The sequence below is a fragment of the Tachypleus tridentatus genome, chromosome 13 (genome assembly GCF_004210375.1).
Source record: "Tachypleus tridentatus isolate NWPU-2018 chromosome 13, ASM421037v1, whole genome shotgun sequence".
Taxonomy (NCBI): domain Eukaryota; kingdom Metazoa; phylum Arthropoda; class Merostomata; order Xiphosura; family Limulidae; genus Tachypleus; species Tachypleus tridentatus.
Window position 1 is genome coordinate 237,298,584 of NC_134837.1, and position 20,441 is coordinate 237,319,024.

Genomic DNA, 20,441 nt, shown 5'->3' on the forward strand with positions numbered 1-20,441 from the left:
ACTTTTGAGCGCTTGCTAAAACAACAATTTTTTTTACTATCCCCACCCAATTCATTCTTTGAATTATATTTCGGAAATCTACATTTTGTGGATATTTTAAACTTATCTGTTGGTTATCAGTATACTTAAATTGCCTTAAGTACACTCGTTACTACTTAAGTTTACTGTTCGCGAGGATCGTAAAGTAGTTGTGTTGGAAAGTAAGTAGGGTTTCGAATATATCAAGATAATCTAATCAAGAAAATCAGTTTCAATATTATTTTATTAGCCTTTACTTCACAAGTCCGTTAAAATTTCAGACAACATTCATACATTTTCACACTGAGGTAACAAATATTGTTTTCACACAAGTCCAAATACTTCTTTTCCTGATATATTATGGACATTTTACAAGAAAAGTTACGAAAAAAAACACTGACCATGTCATTTCATGTTTTATATAACACACAAGCACAACCACCACAATTTCAACGTCCTATCTGTCTGATCTGCACTTTACAGACTCGTCGTTTAATGCACAATAATAAAATAAAATTTAAAAAAAACTTATTTAAGCTAATAAAATTCAATAAAAAAATCAGAACAAAATGAATGTGGTTAATTACGTATAAATGTCCTCAACTGACACAAGTACAACTGCTTAAAAGAATTATGTTGTAGAATAAGAAATTTTCGCGAACAATAAACAGCTGTTAAACTATAAAATTAAAAAAAAAAAATTGAGTTGCTATATACCGTAATATAAAAAGTAACTTTGGCTCTATTCATATAAGTGGTAAAATTTACAGAAACTAATTAGCCAACATACCCGAAACTGACAGAAAAAATGCAGTAAAATTCCAAACAAAAATCTTAGTACTGATTGGTTTATTCGTTTTATATCGAAGTAATGGAATATGTTGAAACGTCAGTTACTGAACTTCACACGTTATTTGGAATTGAGTAATACAATATCCATTAATTTTTGTAGAATTTAAAAAGTTTGTACATTAAATATCAATCAATTCATGTTTAAATTTTCATGTTTCATACACTTAACATATCGTACAACACACACAGAAACACGTCAACATATAACAACTTTATATAAATACAAAGGTTATTTATTGAAACATTAAAATGTTAATCAAACATTAAACTCAAACTATTTCCGCTTTGTAGATCAGGTTATCACCATTTTAATGATAGACGTGTAATAACTAGTTAACTGGTTCCACTTACAATGCAATCTGTACTGCTGCAGCCTGTCTACTCTTCTTCAGTGCCAGTTTTAGTTTTTATTACTATTTTCAGATCCATAATTGAATACAATTTCGTTTATATGTTAATACAAACCACTACTGAAAACTCGTCCACAACTTCATATGGCATTCCATTATAATTACTAGGATACACAAAATACATCTCCATATATGTTAAACACTGACGATTTTTAAAGTGTTACGTTTCAAGTTATTTATCGTTTCAAACATTAACGGCAAAAGTAGATCTCGGTATTTTTTTTATTTAATTTTTTTTTAAGTTTTCTTCTTGTTAAGCACAAAACTTCAAAATAAGTTATTAAAATCCGGTTTTTAGCATAATAAACCGCTGAGCCACTGAGAATATTTTCTGAGAGTAAAAACTGAACCACCTCCAAGATTCGAGCCCGTGAATGCATTTAATGGTACAGTTTCACTTTAAAACACAAAATTCAAACTTTACCGTAAAAAACAGGAAACTATCAAGTTCTTGGAAAACCAATAAACTAAAAATTGAATCGATGTTTAGGGTTACTGCTGGTATTTGTATTTTTTATAGTCATGGTCACAAATGTTTTAGTGGCTTTCCTCATTCCCAAATCAAAACAGTAACTGAAAAATAACATCAAAGTATTGTAAAAACAAAACTGAAAAAAGTGAAAAAATATTTTTCTATAGTTAATAATAAAATTCATGATAGCTGACGAACAATTGGTATTTATACATTTGAAGGCACATTACATTGTGTTAATGAATTTTTCTTGTAGGAAAGTTTTATATTCTAATCAAATTTTAATAACATCTGAACCTGCAATCTGAAACAATGTTGTTGTTAAAAAAGTTAAATCCTACAAGCTGATTGAGTTATTTTTGTGATAAACATTTTTATTTTAAAATGTTCAACCTTTATCAGTCATATGTTATTAGGCTTAAGACTTCCAAAAGTCGAAAAAACAAACAAACGTGGTTTCTTTATCCAAGCTAAAATTATCCCTTCTCACGTAAAAACTATTTTTATAAATGATAAAAGCTAAAGTTACCCAAATAGTAAGCAAGCTATTGAACTTTAATTGTGTATTTAATGATTAATATTTGAACATTATGATTATCTTTATAAAATAATTAAAATCATTTTATAATTTCTATCGTTATGAATATAAAGATACATTCAATTTGTATCAGTGCAAAAGATTTTTGTACAAGTTCTATTTTATTCTTACCACAAGACATTTTTAAATGACACCAAAGTTTTATAAATTAAATAACTTGATAAACAATTATCAAGGTGTCTGATTAAATGTATAGAATACTATACGTTTTTAAAATTTTGGTACATACTGATAAAATGTATATAAAGTATAGCTTATTCATGTAAATTTTTAATAAAGAACAACATAATTATTACTATACATTTACTATTATTGGAATAGCACTCAGCAACACACAGTATTAATTGTAAACCCTTTTCCAACCCGGAGTTTTGTTTTGTAGCTGTTCACTTTCAAATAAATGTCTAAATCAAAACTAACACAGATTAAACAAACTTAAACTACTTGCTTAACATTGTTAAAAAAAAGTTCAATAAAACAATTTTTATTCTGTTAAAAGTTCAAGAGATACTTACTGCAACTGCAAAACATTTTCCTTCAATAAATTGGTTTTCAAACAATAATAAAAAACTGCAAGTTAAATTATAGTGAAACTATATATATTTTCTACACAGCAATGGATAAGAATGCCTTTGATAAGAAAAAAAAACATACAAATACCTGTTATAAATTTTGTTTCTGGTACAAGAAACAAAAAATCAATTACCTCAAATTCTTTTTCCAAATATCCACTAATACACATTATTTATACTCATCATGAAATTCAAAATTTTCTGATATTTCAACATCTGTTTAAACTGAAGCCACATGACTTCAAAGCTTTACACAAATGTAGAAAACAAGATATGCATTTACACATCCTATGAAAAAGTGTTGTACGTAGCATGTCTTAGAAAAAAGGAAACATTTAACATTCCTTAAAAACATCAAAATTTAAGCTAGCAGACTTACAAAAACCAGATTTTGATATTTCTAAAACCCTATGTACGAATAATAAACTATAGCATGAACAAAAACTGTATATATTATACCGAAATAATACTGTTAATCAGTCATGCTACATGTACTAAAACAAAAACTGTTAACATATCCGAAATGTTGTGTTTAAAAGTGTGCAAAATTCAAACCTCATGTTGTCTCTATTTCGTTTAATACGCTTTGATCCTACAGTATTTCTTAAGCGATTATGTTCAGTATGTATTTGCATAAACTAATTTTGCAAACAAATCAGTAATGAAACACTAATTAAAAAATATGAAACCACTAAAACATTTATGCAGATTGAACGTTTACATACAATGGAATGGCTACATTCAACAACAATTAATATTTTTTTTGTTATCATACAATGCATACACGTTTCTTTTTTCTGTTGAGTAAACTAAACAGTGTATATATAAAACCAGTTTGTCTATTACTTCCATGATATGCATGGAAAATGAACACATTCATTCACTGAACAAACAACACACACATGAATTGTGTTATTAGATCTTTTTGCTAACAAGAAAAGTATCCAAAAAGAGTATACAAATTTAGGACTTCAGTTTTTGTATATTTAAGCAAACTTACACATCACCCATTAAAATCCACAAATTCTACTGCATCTCAGTTGTCCAAAATTTCCAGCCCATACCAAATTTTGATTAGCTAAGTTGCTACAAAGTGATAGTGGCTCATGGAGTTATTCTTAACCAAATAGTCAATCTCAAAGACATGTATTCACTTCTTTCTACTGTCTTAATCAAAAGAATATCTCTGCAGTGTAAGGGCAATATGGTCTTTATTTTATCTAACACTGTTTTAACATATGACTGAGCGATGTAACTTAACTGAGTTGACTAGATTTATAAATGGGTGATTATGATGTGCAGTAATAAAAACAAAAACGCTGTAAGTTTCCACTGGACTTCTTTGCTTTGTCTTAACAAAGTCTCACAGCATTTCAAAAGCAGAAAGTGAATTGCTTGCATCCCAAGGTAAGCCACTACAAAACTAAAAACATCCTGTATTTGTAAAAACTTTTAAAATAATTATTAATCTCAAAAGGAGTCATTCTGGTCCATTTTAATTTTTTTCTCTTTTCAATTCATTTGTTACTATTTGTTAAGTTGATGTTTCAATCTCTACTTTTGTCTTGGTTTCTTCTGTTACATGGTTAGATCCTTCTTGTCCTTCCTAGAATATCACAAGAGATACAACCATTTTTTAGTTAACTGACATTAAACAATATATTAACTACCATCAAATGGGAACAGTCAGTAGAGTGCACCTTTTGTATAAACAACTATTAAATACATAAACATTGTAACTTTTGTTTTTCATATGGAAAAACAAAAAAAAAACAAAAAAAATTTACAATTTAACTCTATAAATGAACATAATTATGGATATGAATTTGAGGAATTATTTTAAAGACTGAAACAAGAACACCAAAACAATAATGAAACAATTTCTTAGCCCAAACAATTCTTTCTGAGAATGGATGTTTGTCATGAAATTTCCACATCCTTTTGTCTACCTTTGGAATTCTAGGGGAAAAAAGAACTTACTAAATTGGGAATGTACCATTTCATTCTGAATTCTTTATATAATAATCAATATTGATTGGTCTTGTCTATTTATCAAATGCTCAGATGAAAGAGTGAGAGATCATAAATTTACACAAAAGCAGATGAACTGACAAATGTGAAACAAAATTCTGAATGGTTTCACCAACATTTTTATAATATAAACAATATCCAATATGCCATAAGCTTTTCTCAGCAATTTTCAAGCCAATTTTAAAATCACTAAAAACCTGTGTCAATGTTAAGTAGCCTTTAGGCTTGAAGAAAATTAAACAGTGTTAAAGCTCTACACTCTTAATTGTAAAATTTTGCACTACTCTGATTTTTAACAGAGTAGCATTTCTGAATTTGACAACTCATTTTTTTTTCCAAAACAAAATTCTCGCTGAAAAAAATGTTTAAATGAATACTAGCTTGAATATGAGAATGAATGTTCAGAAACCTCTATTATTTTTCAAAGTTATAATTTTCCTATACTGAAAATTTATTTCCAATAAGTACTTACTTTTGCTCATAAGATTACCTATTCTCCTTCAGTGCTGTTCTTTATGTGCAAACATTTTCTTTATGTGTGCCATCAGCAGAACACCACCACCACCCTAATCACAATTGAATAGTTCCAACCTTGTTCTTGTGGAATTGCATACAGAAGTGTGCTTTTGTGGTCAACCACTCCAGTGGATTGGACCTGGAAGTGGCAAGGACTCTTATACTCCACTAAAGAAAAGAGGGTAACAATGCAATGAAAAACCCAGAGGAACATCATTGCTGGAGACAATAAAATGGGTGACCATGAAACCATATTTTGAAAAGCAGACCATATGAAGTTATTCACTCAAGGCATGGCAGAGATGGGCAGCATTCCCATGTAATTTATGGGTAGTACTGTTTGGAAGGAGCATGTTCATGAAGCAAATTATTGTGAGGTAATTAACCATTAAGTGATCTTGTGGAACATTTAATCTCTATCGTAAGTATGCTAAACTATAGATGAAAGACAGCACAAGTTAACATGACCAACAGTGGAGATTTAAATTTAAAGAACACCTGGTCAGGCAGCACTTACCACAGAGTGGAAACCATGTGATAAAAATGGGAGAGAAAAGCTTTCCGAAAAAAAAAAAAGCATACCAGTTAAAGGCACACCAAAGTCTGGAGAATGGTCACAAGCAGAAGATTAACCCCAATGCAGATGAAAGTGATATGAGGACAATAGTAGGATCAACGTACTAGGAGTGGTCCACATGTCAAATTCTAAAATCTCCTCCATTGCAAGACAAAGAGAAGAAGTGAAGGAAAAGGTGAGAGATCAGATATGATGGAACAACACATGGAGAAAGGTATGGCAGGAAGAAGACAGGGAAGAACAGGTCAAATGAACCAAAAGGCAAGCCCCATTCATAAGGGTAGGAGATGAAAGGTCATGAAGAGAGGAGAATTGCCAAAGGATAAAAAGTAGGTTGCACATACTCCAAAACATGCAGTATGTGCAATATAACAATGAAGCTCCCTGATCAGACACAGAAGTCATTCTGATTCTGATATAGGGTAAAAATGGAATATAACATGTGAAAACCAATTAAACAAAATACAACAACAAATGAAAAAACCAAGATAACCGCAGAAAACATTTATTTTTACCTACAAAAGACCAACACATGCACACCACAACTATATGGTACCCCCAAACCTCACTGTCCACTGCAACCCATAATGTCAACCTATGAATCTTTTAACTACAACTGTGATAAATATATAACATGGGTATTTTCTAAATATGCAACATCAGCCAGTTCCGTTTACAAACACTCTTAACTTTAAGTATATTCTTAATCAACTAAATCATAAAGCCTTAATGGGCAGTTTTGACGTAATCTCTCTCTTCACAGAAGTCCCAACAACTCAAGCCTGCAAGATAGCTTTAAAAATTTATATTCAAGAACCCAATCCATTGATACACAACCCCAGCAACCAATCAGAAACCCATATAGAATTCACTACCACCAAAACCACCTACAAATAAATGACCTGTGTAAGGGGAATCCCGTGTCACCATTTCTAGCCAACATTTTTATGACACAGATTGAATCACAAATAATCAATTCAGCCTTACACCCACCACTATACTGGTATAGGTATGTTGATGATACAATTGCTGGATTCACATCTACAGAACACACACTTTGTTTTTTTCAATTGCCTTAACTCTATACACCTAACATTAAGTTCACCTGTGAACAGGAAAAAAAAAATAACCAAATAGCATTTCTTAATCTCAAGATCACAAGAACTGATACACAATTCAAAACAGAAATTACAGAAAAATCACCCATAGTGGATTAAACATTCCCTGGGACTCAGCACATGAAACAAAACAAATTAAGAAATCAAATAAAACACAGTCACAAAACTATGCTCACCCGATAAAATTAACAAGTCAACAAAATTAAACAACACTTCATCAACAAATTTCCTCAAAACAACTTGGAAAAAACTATACGCAAATATCTAGACCAACAACAAACAAACAACAATAAATCCCAACACACAACAAACTACAAAACCTTATACTGCTGCACATCATATGTTCCTGACATCAGCAAAAAAATAACCAACCTTTGGAAAAAACTTAAAACAAAAGATAGCATTCCAGTAAACACCAAATTTAGTCAAAAACCAGGTATAACACTCAAGTCCATACTATGTAAAAACGACACTGACAAACACAACACCAACATTATTTCTAAAGTACAATGCAACAACTGCCACAACTTCTGTATTGGAGAAACAAGCAAAAAAATGGAAACAAGATTCACAGAACACAAAATAACACCTTCACATGTTTATGAACACTGCACATTAAATAAACACAACATAACCATAGAAAAACCTAGACATTAAGTAAGGAAACAAATATAAACCAATGCAAAGTCAAAGAAGCCCTACTTATACAGCAACTGAAACCGAAAATAAACCAATATAAAGGAACACCATTATATACCTACTCTAATTAATAACCTAACAACCACCTACAATGCTCCCTACAATCCTGTACCTGTTTATACTCTCATCCCTAGGACGTGTGTCCAGCAACAGTCATGTTCAAAATCTTTCTTAACCTGAAGATGACCTAGGAAGGTCGAAATGTTGTTCTCTCCTTATCAGTAAGTGTTAATACCCATACTAGTCATTCTGAGATACATATGAGTAAGGGAAATAAGAGAAAAGGATGGACATCCCTTCCAAGCTTTCTTATGGAGAAAGAAATGGTAGAAATAAAGGAGAAAACAGGTATGGTAAAGGGTATATGAAATGTCAATGGCAAACAAATCAGACCATTGACATTAACAGGCAAAGTTTTGTTTTGAATTTCACGTAAAGCTACATAAGGGCTATCTACACTAGTCATCCCTAATTTAGCAGTGTAAGACTAGAGGGAAGGCAGCTAGTCTTCACCACCCACTGCCAATTCATGGGCTAATTTTTTTTTTACCAATGAATGTCAGGCAAAGAAAAGAAGGAAATATGTTTTAAGAGGCAGATGAAATAAGGAGCACAAGAAAAGTGGTTCAAAAGGAGGGCATGGAAGACCACAATTATATCCCAATCTGGAAGAGCAGGACATATTAAAAGCCTCCATATTTAGAACTCCAAAAGGAACCATTTATGCTAAAAAAATTGTTTGTCACACTAGAAGCACTAAAAACACAACATACATCTAAACTCAAGTGCTGCCAAACAAGAAGTGAGGGTTTGGTAGAGGGAGTCGCACTCATCACACAAGCATGTCATACTACTATTGACTTAAAAATGACATGATGATTTACATGATAAACCAAACAAGAAGTGAGGGTTTGGTAGAGGGAGTCGCACTCATCACACAAGCATGTCATACTACTATTGACTTAAAAATGACATGATGATTTACATGATAAACCAAACAAGAAGTGAGGGTTTGGTAGAGGAGGGTAGAGGGAGTCGCACTCATCACACAAGCATGTCATACTACTATTGGCTTAAAAATGACATGATGATTTACATGATAAACCAAACAAGAAGTGAGGGTTTGGTAGAGGAGGGTAGAGGGAGTCGCACTCATCACACAAGCATGTCATACTACTATTGACTTAAAAATGACATGATGATTTACATGATAAACCAAACAAGAAGTGAGGGTTTGGTGGTAGGAGTCGCACTCATCACACAAGCATGTCATACTACTATTGACTTAAAATGACATGATGATTTACATGATAAACCAAACAAGAAGTGAGGGTTTGGTAGAGGGAGTCGCACTCATCACACAAGCATGTCATACTACTATTGACTTAAAAATGACATGATGATTTACATGATAAACCATTGGAATATAGTCATTCTAACAAGGCTTGTGGCATGCATAAAGAAAGCTTTTGCATATAGAGGGCAGCACGGAACAATAACTAAACTTGTGAGAGGTAAGTACCATATTGGAAGATCTGTTTATGTTGATCAATGCTAATGAAATATATTAAAAGTAAAACAATAACAGCTACAAAAAATTGTTATAAATACTCTGAACCACTTTTTTTTTTATTCCCTCAATTCAGCAGTAATACCAATAAAATACAATTTCACAAAGCACCATCTGCTGTAAAAGAACACTTACTTTTTCATAAAAATACGCATCTTCAAATAGACTATTTCATCAGCTGACTAGTAATGCTTAATTTTTACCATACAATATCAATCCATTAAACAAAGTTGTGATGTCATCCACTGTGTAAAAATCTTACATATTCTGCAATTAACCAGTTAATAGAGCATCAGCAATTCTTTTATATGGATTTGGTTTCCTTAAATTAAAACCATGAAAAGAAAAAGAAATGAAAAACAAACAAACTTAAAATTAAATAGTTTGTCCTTTTAATGTCCTGAAGCAGGTTGAAATACATACAGTTTGGTCACAGTCCTCACAAAACCAGGTGTAGCCTCTTGGTTTAGGGGATTTCTTCACTGGAGGAACCAGACAGTGGAAATGGAAGCAGTTCTTGCACTCATCACACCTACAGCAGCCCCAATGTACAGTACCTCCCATAAGTTCAACTCAAAAAACAAAACAAAACAAACAAAAAAACAAACTAGCTCTACCAAAGTAATAATAAAAAAGTAATAAATCAATTTTAAAAATCTGGATTCTTTACCCTTTCTTTACATGCAAACAGTTATAAAAAAAATAAATAAAGTAACACAAAGATAACAAAATTTGAACATACAAAAAGGGCTTACATACCATTATGTAGACATTTAAATCAAAGCTAAATATTTGTAACAAAGATTATTAAATATTATTTCACTGTATAATAAAAATATATAATTTTTGCATTACTTATTACTAGTTTGGCAAGTATATATCTGCAAATTTCATTGGACAGAAATTTTAAAATGTCAATTAAGAGCTTTTGCAGTTAAAAGCTTAACGTGTCATAATAATGTCAAGTTACAGAACAAGATTCATAATAGATGCGATATAATGTCACAATCACACTGATAATTTAAGTCAAATTTTTCTGATCTACTACAGGTTCCTAATAAGAAGCCTGTGTAAAAAAAAACAGATCATCTAATACTGTTTGTTGAATGCCACTGGTGAAAATTCATTTCACTTAATACTTGAGCTCCTTATATCAACACTGTTATGATTGGATGAAACAGTTTTTGAGTAGTCTTTTACAAAAAAAGTTTTATATGATTGATTTATGTTTTGTGTAAGATTGTAATTTAAGTGCATAACAAAAAAACTGCAATCTGCGATTGTATCTGATGAATGAACTTGACAATTACTGGTGATTTACTATGCCAGTTTCTGTAATTATATTAAGTCTTATGTAGGGTTATAATAGCTGTTTGCACAAGAAATCAGTTTTCGTAACCATAATTGCAACCGTAATTTCTCTAACAAGTAGCCACTATTCATAAATAAATATTCTGAATAATTTTTCATCTTTATAAGAACATGGAGGAAATACTGTAACAAAAACAGTAGTACACTTCATAATCTAACAGTTGAAATCTGCATGTATAAGCATTTAAAAGGATACAGCTGACTCCAGTTTTTCAGTCACAACATAAAAGAAGCCATTTCAAAACAACAAATGTAAATTATTCATATCACTTGCTTTTCATTCCAATATAACCAAGAAGTTATTTTCCATTGAAATACAACGTTTTATTTCAAGTCAAATTGCCTATATTAGTTTTAAATTACACACTTACTGTTAAATAGTATGCAATCATATGTCCATATAGTACAACTGATCATAAAAGATATACAATGTTTCTGTAAGCCTTCATGAAAAATGATAAAAAGAAAGTTACTATAGAACAAGAATACCACAGACACCACAGTTCCAACTGATTTCTCTCACACTCAATGCACAAAACCAATTTTGTGAAATTTAAACACTGTGGAAAATATTTTTCATCGGTGGTGCCTTGAACATAAAAGAATATCATAATACATGGTAAATTAATTTAAACATGTTACAGAGATGGAGTAATTCAGTCTAGAAAGTTAAGCTTATGGTCCCTAAGTGCCACCAGAATATATATATTTTGGTTACATAAAAATTACCAAAAGAAAACTTGATTTATGGAATCCATGCATGTCTTTAGTGAACCAATTCTTTAGGTTTTGTTAGACAGAATACAAACAGCTAGTGGTGTACTTAAGGTTGTGGGAACCCAGAGGCTAATAATTTTTGTGGGCCCTACATCTCATGTAATTTACATAAAATGATTAATAGGTCCTCATTAAGACCATGGGCCTTGGGGCTGAGTTCCCTCTGGCCCCTACCTAAATATGCCACTGGAAACTGCCAACATTAAACATATCAGTTTCCTCAAAACTTTACCAGTGTGTGCTTGGAAAAGAACATTCCTCAGTTTTCTCTCTTTGGTCAACATAAATTTGATCAAAAGGAATACTATATAAACATTAAAAGACATTTTAATAATAATAAATGCATATACAGTATATTTATTTTCTTAATAAGTAAACTGTTTTAAAAACTTTCCAGCAACCTTGTGAATGACACATTATGCAATACATAATTATACACAGTGAAGAGCTAAAAGCACTTTATCCAAATAATTAGATATTTCTCTAATAAAACCTTATAAAAATTACTTGAACAAAATAATAGTCCTCATCTCATGCTGTTATACTGTGCTTATTTAAAACAAAACAGTGTACAGATTCTAGGAAACATGCAAATGACGGTCTCGCACCAAATGGATTAAACCAAGCTTTCAGTTATATTATTTAAAAACATTTCTGTTAGTGCCATGACAAAATGATGATTATTTCTTCTGAATTTTCTGCTATAATACCAATGCAACTAAAGGCCAAGGAGAATAGTTATCATTCCAAATTAAATTCTTAATAATTTTGCATTAGATTAAATTATTAAAACAAAAAAAACCAAGTTAAAGTGTTGTGGCTTTGAAGAAGATGAAAGTTATCAGTGTTATAGTAACTGAAACTTTACTGATAAATAATGTTAAAATAGTATTTAATAAGAGCGTATTTATTGTTATAAAACAAACCGAAGAATCAAGAATAAGTTAGCTTAAAAAGAGAGAGAGAGAGAGAGAAGCTAAACAACTGATGTTTTTTTTCACTACCATTTTAATTAAGAAAATGTTTGTGTATTAATCTAATTATTCAGCCCATCAAGCAAGATTTATCAATACTTCCAGCATTACTCCAAGTGCATTTTTCACATGATAGAGTATGATCAGATTTGATATTCTTACTTAAAAACTTAGTATTGCAGCTGTAGCAGTGCCTATTAAGGAGCAAAATATAGTTTCACACACATACACTACTTATTGGTCTCTGAAAATATAAATGTTTTTCAATCCACACAAACATATTCTTCACTTATGTGAGAGAGATAGAAAAGTTATTGTACTTTAAGAAAGGACAAACAACATAAAAGTTGATTAATGCATATTACTAACTTAATATAGTTCAGATTTATCTGGTTATTATGATCATATAATTTGTGTATCAGAAAATACATCAAATCACCTACAAAGCTTTGCTTGTTTTGCATTGGACTCTTAAACATCTTCCTAATTATGTAACCATAAATTAGTTAAATTTCAACACTAGTCTTGATCATACTTTGTGTATCCAAACTTATTCTTAATAATTAAATGCATAAAATGAATTACCTTTATGTCTAAGTCTCTATGTGAATTCTCAGGCCTTTTAAACTTGATTAAATAGGTTATTTTATATATGAATATAAATATGAACTGTGGTATCTGTCTCAGCATTAATCTTTTTCCTATTTGAAAAGTTGATAATGCAAGTCTCCAAAATCAATTTGGAATTGATGGGAGATTTGATTTGGTTTTTGAATTTCATGCAAAGCTACAATTGGGCTATCTGCATTAGTCGTCCCCAATTTAGCAATGTAAGACTAGAAAAAAAGCAGCTAATCATCACCACTCACCACCAACTCTTTGGCTACTCTTTTACCAATGAATAGTTGGACTGACCATCACATTATAATGCCCCCATGGTTGAAAGGGTGAGCATGTTTGGGAACTGATGGGAGGACAAACATGAATAACATTGATGTTGCATTTTATTTCACAAGGAGGATATTCTGCACTAACTTGTTAGGAATTAATCAGACTATCACAAACATTTCAAAATTTGATATTGAAAGAATAAAAATGTAGGTTTACCATATATGGTGATCCTGTGTACTTACTGCTTAACCTAGGTTTACCATGTTACTATTCAGCAGCTCTCAGTACAACTGAAATGCTCAATATTTATTTTTCACAGTAGGTAATATACAAGTAGATCAGAGCTTTGGCCCTCAATTGATAGGCTAACTTAAACTTTTTCCATAATTGGAGGTGAGTACTTTTGTCTATATATTATACAATTTACTCAAGCTGATTGATAAATCTATGATACTACAAAACCTAGTATGATAAGCAGAAAACCATCCAGTTGTGTAAGCTTTTACTGCATCTCACATACCAAACACTCTTATACACACTTATAATCATATGTTTACAACTGAACATGAAACAGAACACTAACAGAAGACCTTACAAAATATATTGTGATTACTATGACCACAAAGTACAACTGGTTAATCTCACCTAGATAGGTTGTTTCCACAATGAACATTGTTTTGTCAATTTTTTTTTCTCAACTAATCTCAATGAGTTGTATTTAACAGTTTAACATTTTTTGTTTAAATTTGTAACTTACTTTCTCATGAATGCATTAAAATTGAACTTTTGAAAAGTTATTCAGAAAAACGAAGGACACTATAAAAAGTGAAGACCATTTATGGTAATTATTCCTATTTCCAAGAAGAAGAAAAAAGTCTCTTGGACTTTCAGTACTTAAAAGTTGAAACTAGATCAGTATATAAAAAAAACTATTCCCAAGAACAAAATATTTTTTGGACTTTCAATACCTAAAAGTTATTGTTAAAAAAAATATTTATACAAGCAATTTTAATAACCTAAGCTTTTTATTCAAGTATACAAAGTCCACTTATAAATTATTGTGATTTAGAAAACAAATAATTAACAAAAATCTGGAAAAATGAAATATAAATAATTCTCTCAACTAACAGTTAAAATCTACATTACATTTTACCACATTAAACAACTATTATGGTTTAATGAACTAAGAATTAACAAGAATACTGTCCTATCATCATTGTATTACCAAAGAATGTTGCCTCATTCATCTATACAGCAATAAAGACAAACCTCACAAGGTTGGTGTTGCTACCAGATTCTCCACAACGAACACAGTCAGTTCTTAGGTCTTTCTCTGCTGCTTTACGAGTAGGTGTTGAGCTAAGTCTAGTCACTATCCTTAAAGGCTGAAAAATAGTTTGTTTTCTTAATTCATAGTTAAAATAAATCAAAACAGTATAGTTGAGAAGGGGGTGAAAGATTCTATACCATTATATATTTTTAAAGTCCAAGAACAGATAATTTATATTCTTTATTCAGTTCAATAATGGAACTTATTCTAATGTTGTATTCCAAATGTGTTACCAACATGAATTTTAAGTTATAAATTTCAGTAAGCTACTTAAATTATAAATAAACAAATTAAAAATAATGATAAAAAAAGGGATAAGGCAAGTTTTATTTCTGTCTAATATACACAACAAACTGTAAAGACAGCCTACTTTTACGATAGTGACAAATAGGTTGGCTAGAAACTGATCAAATGTAACAGAAGACATTGTAGAACAGCTTCAAGTCTTACAAATTGTGATTAGTAGGATCTAGACTTTCTTTCAGATCACCAATACAGTTAGAGTTCTGAACAGGGTTAAGTACTTTTCAACAATGCAATAAGATAACTACTATTTTAAAATATTGGCTCAAAACAACCATTGATTGTAAGAATCAATGTTTACAAGCAGTAACTGGATAAATTAGCATGAAGGTGTTAATTTAAAAACTGGTTTCTTAAGGGTCGAAATATAGGCAAGACAACTAACATGAGTAAACTTGAGTGGATGGCATGACAGTTTCTTCGACTTGTTACCACCAAATAATTCATTTTCAGCAGTCAAATATGTGGATTAATATTTTCCTATGAAATAAATCATTTTACATACAAGACATGTATATATTTGAACAGCAAAGGGCTTAGATCCAACATAAATTTCACAAACTAATAATTTTGGTAGAAATCTATACTGATTTCCATTTTTTTGTTTTAAATTGGTTATGACATGTAACTGTGAATGTTGTGAGGTATAGAAATACAGTTGTACAACCATTAGGTGCATCTGATCAATAATACTGTGCTCCCTCTCACAATGTTCAACTGTTTTAACACTTTCTGGTTTAAAGGGTATCAAATGAATAATCTAGCCATCACACTTAATGAACTCTATTCCAAATGAACAAGTTCAATTTCATCTCCAAATAACAACAAACTGAAAGCAAATCTAATGAATGAATGAGCCATGTTACCCCAGTAGTTCAATAATTCACTATTTTAAACTTGCCACATCTGTATTATACAATAGCTGATGAATGCTTGAGAAAGAGGGCCAAAAGCTTGCAATTAAGTATTTTAACAAAGATAAAAATGTGTGTATAATTCAGCAAAATAATTCATCTTAACTGAAACAGTTTGTTCTTATTTTATTTCATAAAACGTGTTTCATTACCAGCCTAAAATAATCTAACTCCCCCACACACACATCATAAATCTTGAGTAATTTACACAAAAAGCCATTTAATAAAGATTACCTATATGAAGTTAATCTCATGTATCTCATCATGAAATAATAAACTGGAAACACAGAATATTCATTTCACAACTAACCTCCTCTAGCTTATCCTCAGTTTCAGACATAAGGACTTCAGCTTTTCTTTTGGCTGAAACTCGAAGACCACCTCGACGACGACGAATATTTAATTTTTGTTTTGAGACTTGTTTTGAAGGAGAGCTGGAAGCAGTATTTTCAGTTTCTTCTGCACTTTGTGTGGAGTCCTTTGTGTCTGACACATCCATGCTTGTTTCAGTCTCTTCTCCTGCAAAACTGTCCACAGAATCAGCAGATACTCTTAACTGTCTTTGCTGTCTTCCTCTTCTCATTACCTAAAGCAGTTGTAGCAAAAACTGTTGAAATCAGTCACACTTTTCAACAGTTTATACAATTATTTAACTTATTTACATTCATGTGCGATAAGAAAATACTCTTAAACACACTAATGTTCCCTTATGCCATCACAGAAACTACTGCTACTCATAACAAACCCCTTCTACACTTGGTACAAAATCCATAGTATCAAGTGTAACACAGGATGTTTTATTTCTCAAATAATATAATAATTGCAGGATTTTACTTACCAATATGATAAAACATATTTTTTAAATTTGACAAAAAAGTTAACTATTGTTTATGTTTTGAGGATTAGACTGAATAGAATTACACACAGGTAAACATCGATATAAAACGCATCGATAAAGCGCGATAATCAGTTGGTCGCGATGGGGTCTTAGGCCACAAATTTTTTGGGGTTTCTACAGAGGCCACCGCTTAATATTACCACTGCTTAATGTAATCAGCTGGTTAATGTGATCAAAAATCAAAAACCAAATCCACTTCAATCTTTTTGTATGGTTTTCACGCCGCATATTGTGATCAAACCCCGCCTGCATGTAATAATTCCTGGCTGTCAACTGCAGTAAAGTACATAATCTGCCAGTCATAGGATAGCTCTCAGTGTGTAGGCAAGAAGTATCAAAACTTTATTTTCATTAAAACCGCAAGTCATCCTTGATCGACCGATGGATGACGAAGGATGAGTCATATACACTCATACACCAGTGACAGTGGCATGAAGTGCTGCAAATGATAGCATCAATGTTAAAACCATATAAATTTCTAAGAAACAGCTCGCTCCCCAGAAGCTTTCAGACGAAATAGTTTCTTGAAAATCTGCGACGTCAGCTATTCCCTTTTATTCTAACATCGCCGAATAACTGAAAGGTCTTGTAACACCAGCTCGTAGGCAGAATTTCGTTGACTGAATCAATTTTGTCGTGAGTGAATGGGATAGTGACCATCGGGTGGCAACAGACTGCGATTTTCATATTTTTTTCAACATACAGCGTATTTATACCCATGGAGAAGAGAGGCACCAAAAGGAATGCTTACACAGTACAAGAGAAGATACAGATTGTGCAGCGAATCCGAACAGGGAAGCAAGGACCAAGATTATGAAAGAAATAGGAGTTCCAGAGTCTACACTTGAGGTTGGCTGAAGAATGAAGATCAACTGAAAGAATTCTGCAACCAGGTAGACAGAATGACAGGACTACAGGAAGAAAGCCAAGACAGCAGCAGACCCAGCAGTGGACATGGAAGTTTATGATTGGTTTGTGAGACTTCGAGCAGACAACATTCCCATCTCAGGAACCATGGTCCTTGCAAAGGCAGAGAAGACCTACCAGCAACTATACCAGAAAGAAGATTGGCAGCCCACCCATGGATGGCTACAGAGATTCAAGGAGCGGCACGGCATCAACCAGATCAAGATTTGTGGAGAGGCAAAGTTGGCAGATATAGCAGCAGCAGTGGAATTCATCCCTCAACTACAGGATTACATCAAGGAGAATAACTTGGAACTGAACCAGATCTACAATTGTGATGAGACAGCACTTTACTACAAGGCTATGCCAGATAGGACATTCGCACTTGGACAGAGACCCAGACATCAGGATACAAGCAAGTCAAAGACAGAGCAACTTTACTTTTCACCTGTAACTGGAGCGGCACCCACAAGATTCGACCACTACTCATTGGCAAGTTTCGACAACCAAGATGTTTCCATCACCTCAACATGAAGACACTACCACTTGACTACAACAGCAGCAAAAACGCATGGATGACAGCAACAATCTTTGAAGAATGGTTTCATCAGGAATTCGTCCCAGCAGTCAGGAAGCACCTCAGAACACAGAAGAAAGAAGAGAAGGCCGTACTACTATTGGATAATTGCCCAGCACACCCGCCGCAGAGAACCTCACCAGCAGAGATGGAAAGATTACCGTACTCTACTTACCCAAAACACCACCAGCAAGATTCAACCACTTGACCAAGGGATCATCGCCAGCTTCAAGAGAGAATACAGAGCTCAACTGGTCAAGGCCATAGTCGATGACATCAGCAACGTACCAGAGTTCTTGAAGAAGATGACCATCAAGGACGCCATCTACATGAGCAGCATAGCATGGAACAAGATAAGCCAGAGCACCATCATCAATTGTTGGAATAAAGGACTCAAAGAAGCAGCACTAGAACCACAACCAGAACCAATAGAAGAAAAAGATGACATTTTCCATGGATTTACAGCAGAAGAAGTAGCAGAGGCAGAAAGGAAGTTTGTAGACTACCAGGATGGACTCCCTTGACAACCCTTGTGAAGCAGTGGGCCGAGATTGACGAAGTAGCACCAGTTACCCAGCCACCCCTCACGGATGAAGAGATCCAGAAAGCAATAGAGAACCCAGCGGCAGCACCCACAGATTTTACCACTCCAGATGAAGAAGAAGAAGATGACCCCATTCCAGAAGAACTCAGGAATTGCATCACCTCAACTCAGGCAGTACAGTACACAGAACAACTTCTATATTGGGCAGAACACCACAATCTAAGAATTTGCAAGATACTACAGATCCAGGACCTAATGAGAACTGCGAAGAGGATGCAGAACCAAGGAGGAAGACAACAGACACTTTTGGAGGCTTTTGAAAGAGAGAAGACTACTGAGTAACTATAACTTTGTGCATTTCAACTTGTTTTATGTGCTTACTATATTTTATTGTTATTAAATTTTTTGAAAAATCAGTTTTTGTTTCAGTACTGAATTAGTATTTTAAACTTTGCCATGACATTTTTTTATCTGGTAATTATATGACTTCAGTTTGTACTTAGATTTTAATAATTAGTAAATAAATTATCAAAATTAATTACTATATGTATTAACTTTTAAAATTGAACTAATTTTAATCAGCATCTAATCGTAAAAACGATCACATGATTGCTCTGACGGAACTACTTTTAGAATATCAGCCCCCATCAAAGTAATGAATTCGATAAATTTCTTTAGAATTCTGCTTTTTACATTTAATTTCAGTCTTAAAATTGAGTTTAATAAACAAAAATAAATAAAAAAAATGCTATATCATTGGTGTAAGTAGTTTTGTTTGTTTTTCTTTATTTCACTACAAAACGCGTAAATTTTGCATTATCGCTCACCCAGAGGGTAAAAAAAAAATATAATCAAATCGGTATAAGGCGCAATCAGATACAACGCGGTCGAATTTTTTGGACCCCAACTAGTGCCTTATATCGATGTTTGACTGTATTTAGTAATTTGAGTGTCTTTCCTCCCCACTTCAACAAAGATCATTTTCTTTAGCCACTAGTAACAAGAATTTAACTAAACTTCCTCCCATTCCAAAAACCAAAAATCCAATAAACTAGTTCTTCACCTTTCCCAGTTTCTATCAGTGTGATTTTTTTGACTAACACATATTGCATGGTCCCTAGTCAAAGACTTTTTGAAATTTTAAGTGAACTAAGAGTGCTCTTTTTCCATCATACAGATGGAACAATCAGGAACAGTTGTTTGGCATAAACAGTTTTGTTATTTTGTGCCATTAAGATCAAAACACCTAACTGTTATATATATATATATATCATGTTCACATCAAAACCTATATCTAATTTTTTTCTATAGGTAATAAACAGCAAATTAGTATGTACCGAGGCAAAATTCCAAATTTGTAACAACAGATTGAACAATATCTTAAGTGTTTGTTTAGGTACACACACATGCACACTAGTTGAATTCAAGTTAATAATATTTCTCAGGTAAAGAAATTTTAAACTTGTGAAGTAATGTGTGTTAGTAATAAATAAATCTAAGTTAAAAAATGTGTTATATAGAAA

General features: G+C 32.3%; 1 protein-coding gene across 9 annotated transcripts in view; it reads right to left on the reverse strand.

Annotated features, from left to right (window-relative positions):
* Positions 1–247: 247 nt before the first annotated feature.
* Positions 248–20,441, reverse strand: part of LOC143237396 (PHD finger protein 14) — a 90,113-nt gene continuing 69,919 nt past the window's right edge. For 7 of the 9 annotated variants that reach the window (XM_076476609.1, XM_076476608.1, XM_076476613.1 and 4 more), the window contains exons 20-23: positions 16,304–16,579; positions 14,716–14,831; positions 9,857–9,965; positions 248–4,528 (exon numbers count right to left, since the gene is read on the reverse strand). In XM_076476609.1, coding sequence (XP_076332724.1) covers positions 4,457–4,528; positions 9,857–9,965; positions 14,716–14,831; positions 16,304–16,579 — 573 coding nt within the window. In that variant the 3' untranslated portion in view covers positions 248–4,456. Of the gene's footprint in view, positions 4,529–9,856; positions 10,006–14,715; positions 14,832–16,303; positions 16,580–20,441 lie in introns of those variants that run through there. The other 2 variants (XM_076476615.1, XM_076476616.1) reach the window with 2 other exon arrangements.